Genomic DNA, 13,606 nt, shown 5'->3' on the forward strand with positions numbered 1-13,606 from the left:
ATAATGCCTAATCATGCATGGGTGGATGAATCGTTTTTTGCTACAAAGTTAGTTGTAATGTCAAAAACCAACATTTGACAGAAATAACTTCTATCTGTAAGATAAAATCTTCCTACCGGCATAATGATCTCCCCCTCCCCCCATCCCCCGATTGCGTGTAGAAAAAAGAAATACCAACCGTTCGTTATAAAAATTTTCCACTTTTTTTTTTTGAAGGTACAAGTTTATTGCCAAAAAATGCAAAACAATGTTTTAATGAAAGTTTTATTTCAAAATACATTGTTCTTTCTTTTTGTACTGTAATTTTTAAAACAAAATTCCAATTTCTTCATTTTGGAAAAGTTAAGTTTCTGAGCAATTACACTTTGCTCTACATTTTCTACAATTCATAAATAAAAAAGTGAATATTTTTCAATTCTAATTTTCTCTTTATTACTTCCACTTAGGAGCTGGACTTGGGTGCGTTCTGTCTGGAATTGCATTTGATCGCTTTGGAGGTCAGACAACGTTCTTTTACGCAGGGATCTTCTGTTCACTTGCGTCTTTAATCAACATCGCATCTACTATTGTGATAAACAGGAGAAACGTCTCCTTAGAAATTACTACTTCGACTGCTTAGAGTATTGAAACAATTTTTTAACACAACAATAAAATGTTCTACACAACAAGAAACAATGTGGCCAATTTTTATGTTTAAAAGAAAAACATATCTTTTGTTGCAAACTTAATTTTTACCGCCAAAATCGACATAAGAATTGCATTATTTTTCTATTGCGAAATTCTTTGTTACTTTATAGTGTTCAAAGCTGTTCAGTGGTAATAACACCACTTTGCGTTTCTGTTTTTATGGTGGACGGTAGATGTTTTGTCCAATAAATACCGCAGAACTATTTTTTTCCTGAGCAATCACGAATTGTTTATTATTTCCTCTTAACCGTTGACTGATGTCCGCTTCCTTTAATTTTGTTTATTCATGATTATAATGCAGGTGCTCATGTGAATCGGAATCGAATAATTTATAAACGACCTCCTCTCGACTTGACACTATCCTTTTTACTCGAAAACAGTATCCAGCATCCACTCATAACATCCAGCATCCAACCACAGGAATTCATTTGCATTTGGACGCCTTGAATACAAAGTATGGTTACAATAAAAGCCGTTAGTAGAAACAACAAACCTAACGAGCAGGGTCCTATCGCAATTCATGATTGCGAGAAACATAATTTGAATTCAATATCTCTAAATTAAAATTAATTTTTCTAAGAATCGTTCATTTTTCAAAGATATGAAAAAGGGAAAAAAATTAAAAGTACTGATGAAAAACTTTTCACAGCAATATTATTTCTTTTTTTTGAAAAAGATATAGGTTTACTACATAATGATTTGAGCCATAAACGAGATCAAATCCAATTCGAATATTGATCGCTCATTTTGATGGTCATGTTGAAAGCCAGTTTGTTTCTTTCATATAAAGATGCAAGCATTCTAGTTGTATCAAGCTCTGCGAACGAAATTACCAGTAAAAATCGGAAATGTTTCACCTCATTTTTTGGGGGGGAAAAAAGTTTTAAAAACAAGAAAAATGAAATAAACATGTTTCAATAGATATATTATATATTTCTCATACTCGTGTGCAAAAAGGTTTACTTCTTTCGATAGCGGTTTTTTTACGGTTGTGACTTTTCTTAAAATTCTTAAGTCTGAAAAATCCATTTTTTGTGGGAAGTTTCGTTGTTTTACTGTTTAAATTCAAGTTCGGGAGCATTTACCTACAGAGGTGTGAAAATTGTTACAATAATTGTGGAATTTATAGTAAAATCTTGTTATATCAAAAAAAAACTTTATTTTAAAAATATTGATATATTTAATATTGAGGGGGAATCTTCTTATTTTTTATCGAATACGCGATCCGTCTTATCATTCTTTTTGTAAGTTTTTGGCAATTAACTTATTTTTCCTCGCCATGGTGCCAAATTTGAATAAGTCCTTATGTCAGACAATTTTTGTTTGTGAAGTTCAATTTCTTTAATTTTTCTTTACAATGGTTCAAATATTCTTTATTGGGCTCATATCTGTATTGTTTCCATGCCATGAAAATGTTTTTATATTTTATTTCATTCAAACTTTTGGTCATAGATCAAGTTTCAGGACACAGAACTCCATCATGCATGAATATGAAATCGCCATTTGGAAATCAAACTTTTAACTATAAAATCTTTGTTCAAGCCATTTTCTTGCTGATATTGGGTCCTCATGGCTTCTACATTGTTCAAACATCCAGTACCATGAGCAAAAATTACGCTCCAATCTATAACTTAGGTGGGGTATTTAACCGTTTTCGTAATGCGACTTGGAAAAATATTTTAATGGTACTTCTCCTGACATACTGAGTGCTTTCTTTTGGTATTCTAAACATTGATATGTCAGGAAACTAAACCTGAAAAGTAAAAACTACTTTACTAAATGCAATTGGTTGGGAAATATTCTCATAAAGAATGTTTTATCTACATTTATAAACAGTTCTGGATCTTTAGTCACTATGCAATAAATTTAATTTTAGGAAGAAGACTAAACAACTTGAATTTTTAACTGAATAATTAAAGGAAAATTAATATTTCTCGCCTCCGACTATTTAGTTTATGCACAATTTTTGCTCACGCAACTCTCTTTGCCGTAGCAAGTGTGATTTTAGCCCTTTTTACGAGGACAATGAGCACCGAGTTTAGCTGAGATGAGCTTTTTACGAATAGAAGAATCACATACATTTACTCCATACGCTTATAGAGGGATTTTTTGTTCATGATCAGTTGCTTTTCTGTTAGTTCTTGGAATATGAATCAATTTCCTTTTTTTTTTTTTTTTTTTTTTTTTTTTTTTTTTTTTTTTTTTGAGCAATCACGATTGCTTATTGTTCTCACTTGACCGTCCTTGATGTTGTGGTTCCTGTTTCAACATGGACCACGGGCCTTTGCAGCATCATCGCCCACCGTCCTCTGCAAGCGTGGCTGCTCCGGTCCTGAGTTATCCGCTTCTCCTGGTCACACTCTCACACATATACACACACGACTTCATATACATACACTCACACACGCCTACGTGCATACACACAGGTCTACGCACGCACACAAACCTGCAGACTTACACACACAACTATGCACACGTAACCGCCCAGGAGGAAAGGCAGGCTTGGGGGGACAGGAGCCGTTTCTAGAAACAATAACTCCAATGATTAGATTCTGTTGCAGTTCGTGATTGTGAAAAACATAATTTAAATTCAAAATTTCAGAATTCAAACTAATTTTGAAAATTCAAAAGGTTTTTTTTTTTTTTTTTTTGCATTTATTTTCTTACTGCGTTTTCCTACCCTGCAATTTTTATATTTACATTTGAAGTTCTAAGATCTTTTTATTCCATACACATATGCTTGCAAAATGTTTTAGTTTTTTAGCAATTTGTTGTTGTGTATAGTGATTTTCTTGGATGAGACACTTTACAGCAGCAAGTTTTATAGGAAAAAGATCACTTGCTTCACTCATGATCACGCAATAGTTCTTTAACAAAATAAAAAAAAAAATCTGCAGATTATAAACTAATTAAAGCTGCTAAAAGAATTGTTTTAAGAATAAAATAATACTGACGCCAACCCAAGGAAAAAACATAAAATACTAGCACAGCAAGCAAAAAAAAAACCTTTTAAATTTTATTTTAAATTCAATTCTTCTTTACAAATTCCAACATTTGCACAAATTAATGTCCCCAAAACTACTCTAAAGGAGTAAAAAAATGATTGGAATGACAAAAAAAAATTTCCTTCATGAATTATTGCAAGTATATTCAAATATATAGTCAAGAAAAACTGAAAAAATCAAACCGTCAATCATTAAAGGAGCGAGAAGCAAAGGGATGCAAGTGAACATTTTCAAGTTCTGAGTAAAACGCGTTTAAAGATTAACTCCTAGGTAGGCTTTCATTGAAAGTTTTTTTCTAAATCATGCGGTATAGCAGCAACTACCAGGGCTACTAGTACCATCTCTTGCCCCAAGACAGAGGAGAGGTTCACCTAACATGTGTACTGGTTAACTCCAAATTTTTAATTTTGCCATTTACATCACTTTGCTTCTCACTGCCTCAATTATTCTAATAATTTTCATACCTCTGTAATTGCGGAATTAGAGACACAGCATAAAAATTTAGCTATGTAAAACCACATTCGTCCAGCCGATCTTGGGCATACGATAAAACTCGTTTTTGCAGTTACTGGACCTGATGAGAAATGAAGTTGCCTCTCCCCCGACTACTTATCAGCGTGTAACAATAGGGACTCCTCGGAATCCTAGTAATGTATTACACAATTCCGCATAAAAAATGGTAACGAACAAACAAGATTTACTAAGCCCCCTCCCCCCTCCCCTTTAACACAAAATAACTCATAATAACGTGCATTGAATAGTATGCTCCTATAATACCTGTATCTAGAGATGTATCTATCTATAAGTTTATTTAAAAAGTTGAAGGTTGTATCGGACCTCTTAAAAATCAGTCTTCTGAACTAGGGTACCAATGTCAACTATTTGGGGAGGGCGGAATTCTTCCTTTTTATGTTCTGAAGCCTCGTTTTAATTTGTCTAGTTCCGTTTGAATTGAATAATAATTTTATGTGATTTTTTTTTTAAATTTTATTCATTATCATGAGCTGCTGGTGGTGGGGGAGGGGGAGTAATAGCATGATGGCTTACTTGCCTTTGGCGAGTGATTTTTCGAATGTGGCGGTAGCAGTTTTTTTTTTTTTTTTAACGTATACATATGGGGCAGTGAGAAGCAAAGGGATGTAAGTGCCAAAATTTTAAAAATGGATGTAACTAGTGAAAGTAGTGGGAGAACCTCTTATTTATTTTGGGGTAAGAGATGGTACTAGTAGCCTTGGTAGATCGCGATATACAGTATGATTTCAAAAAAAAAAAAAAAAATCAATGAAAATCTACCTAGAATCTAAACTTTAAACGCGTTTTCCTTAAGACTTCATACAGTACTCTTACATATATTTGCTTCTCACTGGTAAGATTTCTAAAAATTTCTCCAACCCTAATTCTCTATTTCTTCTTTTTTTAAACAAATGACTTAAAAGAAAAAAGCTTTGTTCCAAATCAATTTGAATGTTGACTTAGAACAATATCATGAAAAAGCTTTCGGTATATTGCTTTTAAAGTTTCTAACAGCATGAAAATTATCAAAAGGATTCCATAAAAGGGTGGGGGATACTTCTATCTTTAATTTCATTTCTAAAAAGCGCTTTCTTAACATGATAATTTGCTTTCTACTTTGGTTTCTGTCCAATATTTCTGTCGCGCTTCCGGTGCTTCCGGAATACTGACAGTGACTTTCACCAACTGAAAGAATCTATTTAGTTACATTACAAAATGCACTGCTATTTCGGAAATAAACTTCCGAGGTCTATGCTCTTGGTTCTTCCTTCAACAGCGCATTGTAATTCTCAGTAACTTCCTATATTTATCCGATGCACATCATTTTGCGAACTTCTAAATGGCGGAAACTAACACATTGCGTAACTTCTTACTTCAATCACGAACGTGCTCCTTCCAGTTATTTGAGTTTAAAAATAAAAGGCAATCACTTCATTGGGTTTAGTTGTAGGTAAGTATTTATCAAATTAAAATTACATCGCACACCAAATACAACAACGCCACAAGTCAAAAAATGTCGGTTATGAGTTTATACACATGTTTCTGGTGCATTTTTTATTAGTTCTATTAAAATGCAAGACAGCCACAAACGGAGAAAAAAATTATCCTTATTTTTGAGATGTGTCAGTGTTCTAAGAATTTAAGTTAAGGCGCATTACATTTAAATTGATTTTTCTCGAAAAGTAGTTTTTGCAGATGTGGCAGTGTTTTACTAGATGTGCAATATAACAAATTTAATTGATTTTTCTCGAAAAGTAGTTTTTGCAGATGTGGCAGTGTTTTACTAGATGTGCAATATAACAAATTTAATTGCTTTATTTTGTGTTATGTGTAACATAAAGTTATTGAGAACTTTTCAACAAAAATTGCTGAATTATGATGTTATAAAGAAATTGCGAAAAACTCAAAAATTGCACTTAAACACACTTAATAATAGCACATTAAAAGAAAATAATGTTATTGACAGTAAGTGTTCATTCGCTGGTCCAACTTTCTTTTTATTATTTAATATAAAATAAAATATTTTTACCTATCGATTACCAATCAATTTTTAACTTCTGCATGAGGTATTTTGCGTTCAGCTCGGCTGTGGCCATTCCAGACTAACTAGCTCCAAATAAGGAAGAAATCTTGCGAGAATTGCAGGCAATAAACTGTTTGGTATTTGCTTGCAATTATGTCTTACTTTCGGCCATGCTTGTAAAAATGCTTTAGGAGCCTTTCTGATAAATCAGTAAAGTGCCAAGCTATAAATTTATACGTATCTGAATCTCTTAGAATGATTCCTAATTTATTCAAGAAATGTGAATGGCTCTTATGGTTTCCGAACTCTTCATAAAGATTCCAAAATAATTTAAGAAAAGTGAGATTTTTAGCGGAAATTCTTCTTGTGTTTTTCCAGATGTGTTCCCGTTGAAATTAGGCACATTAGTTGCGTATTATTTTCCCAAGAACCTTCCCGATTCTTTTTATTTATTTTTTTTACAGACATAAAAACAACTATGCAAGTTTTTTTTACAAAACGTGAAGAATAATTGCAAGTAGAGAAATTTTTTTCAAGAGGGTGAGAGATTTTTTCCCGGTGTACATTGAGAGATTTTTAAAAGTATGCTTTATGAAGAAGCATCGCAGCAAAATAAATGAAAGTTTGATTGCTAAAAAAAGTTGCTCTTTGAAATGTTTCTGTTTTCGTTTGAAATGTTGAAAACAATTCCGAACATATTTCTGAAAAAAATATATATATATTTTAAACTCTCCAATGAAAAACTTATAAATAGCTACTTGAAATTTGATGCGGAAATTTTAACACTGGAAGCAATATTGATTTTGCACAATGAAATTAGTGGAGTTATGGACAATTAAATGTTCTTTTATTTGCTTTGTCCAGTGGTTTCCAAAGTGGTCCACATGGATCCCCAAATATCCACGCCGGTCTCCAAGGGATTCTGCCAACGAAAGATTAAATTGCGGGTGCATGGGATGCAAGTGAGGTTTCACAAGACTGGATAATATTTGCGAAAGTTACCACTAAAATGTAGGCAATTTTTTAAATGATTAGTAGCCTATGTACCCCCCCCCCCCGTCCCCCGTTTAGCAATGGCTCGTTGTCATTATCATAAGGTTTTCATGGTAGGCCAACAGCAGAAATAACTTCTCATACGTGATTTTCCACATTGATTTTATTTAGGACATGGCATAAGGTAGAGAGCCCAAATATCACACGTTTCAAGTAATTGCTTCTCAAAGACATAGGGTAACGGCACCAGTAACAGACAGTCACAAGTTTGGATTTAATTAATAAGAATTTTAAGCAGGTAAAGCAGATGTTGCTGTGGCCCGTGAATATGGTGCGACCATCTAGTGTTATCAGAGTGAATTTTATGAGCCAGTTAGTATTTACAAGATAGTGGTGGAAGGTTATAAACAGATACCACGAGATCAGCTGCTGTTTCATGTTCATTGGAGTTCAATAAGACTTTAGTTCTAAAAATAAAGAACTTTTGCGCATTTTGAAGAGAAAAAGGGAAATTTCGTCCATTGCTCATCCTTTCCTTATCCTATCTGTTATGGGGTATCATTAGATTTTTCAGTGTTTGTTACTGGAGGGGTCGGAATTCTTTTTCGAAATTCAGTAAATAAAATGTAATTAACTAATTCAGAGGATCCAGCAGCAGCCAAACGTTAGATGTAAAGTGTTTGCATGAGAAAAAAATAGTTTAAAACGCTCAGAAAATTTAATTAACCTGAGAACAATGTCTTAAGCATGTCTGTTACTGGTGCCGTCACCCTAAATATTTCACAAAAAAGCATCAAATTGGTCTTAAATTGTCGTATTAAGTAGCTAGATATTTACGGAATGAAATGTTAATATCATCAGCATGTTGGACATGTCGACAAAAAAAATCCTGAACTAACATTTTTTAGTTTCTAAAACTACGTTTCTAATACCACCCTCTGGGTGATCCTAAAGTGTTGGAAAATCAGAGAATACTTTAAGAACAAATATTATTTAATTTTTACATACAATTGTGTAAAAAGTGGAGTGGGTTAACCAGCAACCATTTTAGAAAAACAAAACTATTGTCTCTCTTTTTCTTCTTTCGTTATTTTTTCATGAAACCAATGAAAATACTTATTACAAAGTTCACCACATTTGTCACATAAATAAAATCTTTCCGAAATACCATATTGTGCACCATCGTCGTCATTACTACTGTTGCTCTGTTCACGCGCAGGATGGTTCACTTATCGGCCGTCCGTCCCGTCCATCACGAGTTTTTCCACCCGAAGCAGTTTTTCTTTGATGGTTGCCATGACAACAAGCCATCTTGGACGGGACCGGTTTCGATCAGAAGAACCTCGATATCTGACGGCCGTCAAAAGATGGACAGCATTGGGTGATTTCGGCCACGTGATTGATGTTCGGCGACCGTATGTGAATGCTACCTGTTTTCGTCGGCAGTCCGTCACATCAAAAATAATGTATTGTTTTTACAGTAAACGGGGTTAAATATACGAGTATATGCATACGCATATACTCGTGTAGGCCCGTATATAGACGTATTCACATAAATGCACCAATAAATACGTATATGGGTATCTGCAAGTATTTTTAATCTATACAGATATGCATTCGACTATACACGTATATACTCACTTATACTCGTATATATATATATATATATATATATATATATATATATATATATATATATATATATATATATATATATATATATATATATATATATATATATATATATATATATATATATATATATATATATATATATATATATATATATATATATATATATATAAACACTTATATACTCAGGTAGACACGAATATACGCATACGTACTCGAGTAGACACTTGCATACAAGCATATGATATACAAGTAAACAGGGTGAGTTTAAACTTTTGGGCAAATTATTAAAACGTGTTAGAGGAGAGGATAAGAAGCAAGAATCATAATGAACATATGGTCACAAACACAATGCTGATGCACTACATGCACCCAAAGCCAGAAACTGATGGATGCAAAACAGGTCACAAATTTATATCACACACAGAAAATTTTACACAACATTTTAGGTTTAAAGAAATTTTTAATGCGATTGATGAAATTTGTGACCTGCAACTATAATACATGTGCGTCGCAATCACAAAGCACTCTCTGTTGTAATAACGAGACTTTTGAAAAAGTTCCATCTGTCGCTGCGCCTTTGTTGCGACTACAGGCCGTAACTTTTAACAATTACTCTAAATATTTCTTAAAAACTAAAATGTTGGGTAAAATCATCTTTGTGTAACAAAATTGCGATTTGTTTGCATTCATCAGTTTCTGGCTTTGTGTGCATGTAGCGCGTCAGCTAACTTAAGTTCCTTATAATTCTTTGCTTCTTATTCTCCCCTCTCACGCTCCTTAGATTTTTAACCAAGAGCTTGGATTCATTCAGTAGGTATACATGTATATAAGCTTAAAAACTAGTGTATACATACATGTACTGATGTATGCACATAAATGTACGTATATACGTCTATACAGGTATATAATCGTGTTTGCACAATTACATACGTATAAACTCGTGCTTCATATATATATATATATATATATATATATATATATATATATATATATATATATATATATATATATATATATATATGTATATATATATATATATGTGTGTGTGTGTGTGTGAGTAGACACGTACAAACACGCACTGCATGTATCCACGATTTAACTCGTGTATACTCGTATATGTGTGTATGTACACTTATATATGCGTGTATGCATCTATTGTACAGGTATATACTCAGGTATGCACGTATGTACTCGAGATACAAGTGCATACACGAATATGATGTTCGTTTACACGCGTATATACCCGTACATACACGTGACACGTATATACTCGTGTAGACACGTATATACACTCCTGTAGGTAATCACGTATACATGCTTATATACTAGTGTATACACGTATATAAATACTTGAGTAGGCACGTGCACGCATGTATTTGATGCATACATGTATCTACTCATATATGAACGTGTTTACTAATGTTTACACACGACACGTATATACTCGTGTATACACACAGGTGCTTGTGCATATACTTGTAATTATAAAAATAACAGAAATATACAAATAGTAGGGTTGTTCATAATGGTTTTGCATCTATTTTTAACTATGACCACTTTACCCCATGCTATGACCACTTTCCCCCACCCCATGGGGTAAAGTGGTCATAAATACTTAGGGAAAAGAAAGTGTTATAAAACTACTTAAATCAATATTTATTTTCCTAAAACTCAGTGTACTGTGTTCTCTAATAATGCAATGTAAAATAAAAACAAAAAAAGTTCAAATGTTTAAAGAATTTATTGTATGTATTATTCACATAAGTTGAAAACCTACGATTTTATGACCACTTTACCCCACCAGACCCTATAAAAGCAAAATTTAAAACAGTAGACTGCGTTTACAGTGGTAAAATTAAGTGATAATGACAAAATGAATGCATAGATATCGTATAGCATCTAAATAAGCCGAGTATATAAGGATATTGAGATAAAAATAAGTATAAACAGTATGGATGCTTCACTACCGAAACACAAAAAAATAAGATTTAAAAATAAAGAAAGGGATTTTTCCAGAAAAAAATTGCACATTCATATAGATCAAACATCCATATATTGATAACAAATAGCAAAAGAGTTGTTCAGTGCTGTATTTCATCGGATTCTGCGTATTTTTGATAGCTTCTCGGACGCTCCATGTTAAGTCTACGGGAGGAAAATCTTTATCGCCTGCGGGGGGTAAACTGGAGTCTTCGACCAATGAGCGGAGGGTCGCGTATTGCGTGACTCTGAAGCGTAGCTTCTATATAGGGACTCTAATTTTACCCGTCTCAAAACCCGACAGTTCAATTTTGAATTTTTCGATAGTTTGGAAACTAGTTTATTTATTTTTGACTTCTTTTTTTGCTTTTAACGATATTTTAAGATGCATAAGGCTTCTTTCCTGCTGTTTCTTTTTTCTTTCCTTTTTATAGGAAAGTAGGCTAAACAACGCGTTTTTTTTTCTCGTGACTTGCACAAGTGTTCTTTGTATTTAAAACGTTATAATGGATAATGACATGACTGCTTTTAAAATAAAAGGCAAATAAAGAAAAAACAAGTAAGGCAATTTTTAGCTAAAAATGCACTGTAATGAAGTGGAACAATGCAGTGTAATTTATCATTTTAACATAAATTAATCTACTTTTGTAGAAACTCAAAAGAAGTGTGTGACACTCTCCCAACGGAAACCCATAATTTTTCTTCAAGAGAGATAACTCATCCTTTGAACATTTATGGCTAAAGTGATAATGAGTTTTACGAAAAGATTCATCGTCCGGGAGAAGGGTTAATTTATTTCCTCTCTTATCCTCCATGCGTTTGTTCTGTTGTATTTCGTTACATCAGAGAGAAGCCAAAAAACGCGTATTTCAGAATTACAGTTGTGAAGCACCGTGATGAAGTCAGCAACTAATTAATAGCAAGAAATTTTATAGTAAGTGTGAGATCATTCTTTTTTATTTTGCCTTTAATGTGAAAGTAATTTAAACCGAGAGAATCCTTTAGACAAATTTTAATTTTAAGCACTCTAAAAAATCGGTTTGGATACAGCAATAAGTTTGTGTACTGTTCTTTTACTGCCCTTCACATTTCCTCTATTTTTTTATTTATCTCTCTCTCACTCTGTGTGTGTTTTTTTTTTTAATTTTGGATTGTTGTTGAACTGTGTTGCTGCATTTCTAGTTCATGGTAAAAAATATCTTGTGTTTACACTTTTACTGCAGTGAAGTTCTCATTAATTTTCAACTATAATTTATGTATTTTTTGACAAATGTAAATGCACTGGATTGACAAGCTATGATCACACTCGCTTAGTTATGGGCATGCTAAAATTCAGTAATGGCTATGCTAGTCAAATTCAATATTTTCAAGAAATACGCAAAACAGTATTCAACAAGATTAAAACACTTATTTTTCTCGCGATATAATCAAACTCGAAGTACTCCTTGACTTAGCAATTCAAACGGCATAAAAGTTAAAAAATGGGTAACTGATAAATCGATTTCAAAAGTTTCATCTTAACAACAACATAACTAAATAAATGAAACTAAAAAAGTGATTTTCGAAACGATTGAGAGTTTGGTGTCCTGACTTTTTCCGTTGAATATAGTGTTGATAAAATTATTTTTTGACACTGCATAAGCATGTAGTGAATCATTGTTTTACATTAAATTCATTGCATTCAGTGCCTTATTTCATGGTTGTAAATTAATAAGCATTTTCTGTTACTTCAGTCAACTAGTAATGGGCATTTCCTTGTCCTGACTAGAGTGTTTGCATAAACTTTACCTTTTTTTGTACGCTTTCTAATTTTTTGAGCATTAAAGAAGAAAGTAATATTTGTTAGTTAAACACAGCTGAAATTGATTTTACTGAACTACTCATCTAACATTTAAAAATTTCAAAGCAGCTTGTGTCCTTAAGTGCAATTTATGAGTGTTACCCCAGGGAATAAAATATTTTTATGCGCAAAATATTTCTTTTTCGCAGTTAGCAACAGTCTTAGGGAAGCCATATTTGTTTCTTCTTAGAATGAGTTAAGTCTAAAAATGGATATATTTATTCTCTATGTGTTGTATATTGAAATGTTCAATTATATGTAAAGAGTATTTTAATCATCTCTCATGAGTGGTACCCATTCATTTTGGATTTTTTTTTTAAGTATACAAATAGAGAATTAGGCAATAATGCCTAAAAAAAAAAAAAAAAAAAAAAAAAAAAAAAAAAAAAAAAAAAACAAGAAACCTAGTTATATTTTGAAAAAACAGGTAACATTTAGGAGAAAGGAGTAAAACTCATCATAAAAGAGACCCACACAATGAGTAGATCCATAGTTATAAATATTGTATTATTTTTAACTCATACCCTTATCAAAGAGATATATTTTTCACCCCCCCATATATATATATATATATATATATATATATATATATATATATATATATATATATATATAATAGGGTGGTCCTTATTTTTGAAGTTGCAGATATTTTACGCGACGCCCCCTCAATTTGTTCCATTGTACAAATAAATGATCCTTGCAAAATTTTAAGTCAATCCATGAATATTAACACGTGCCCCTAGGGCCCCCTTGTTTAAGTTTCGAGGAAAAAATTGCAGAATTTCTCATTTTTGAATTCGTAAAAATATTCTAACGTTTTATATTTAAAGTAATTTTGAACCTCTTAATCGGGGCTGTTTCTTCCAGGCCGACCATTCTCTCACTTTCATTCTGTAAAATTTAACATGTTACAGAGAATAAAATGTACAC

General features: G+C 32.5%; 1 protein-coding gene across 1 annotated transcript in view; it reads left to right on the plus strand.

The window, feature by feature from the left end:
- The window catches only part of LOC129222180 (uncharacterized), a 33,166-nt gene extending 32,439 nt beyond the window's left edge, over positions 1 to 727 (plus strand). Inside the window, exon 4 of the mRNA XM_054856649.1 lies at positions 447 to 727. Within this exon, the coding sequence (XP_054712624.1) occupies positions 447 to 619 (173 nt within the window). The 3' untranslated portion in view covers positions 620 to 727. The remainder of the gene's footprint in view (positions 1 to 446) is intronic.
- Positions 728 to 13,606: the final 12,879 nt, after the last annotated feature.

The sequence above is a fragment of the Uloborus diversus genome, chromosome 1, assembly GCF_026930045.1.
Source record: "Uloborus diversus isolate 005 chromosome 1, Udiv.v.3.1, whole genome shotgun sequence".
NCBI classification, from domain to species: Eukaryota; Metazoa; Arthropoda; class Arachnida; order Araneae; family Uloboridae; genus Uloborus; species Uloborus diversus.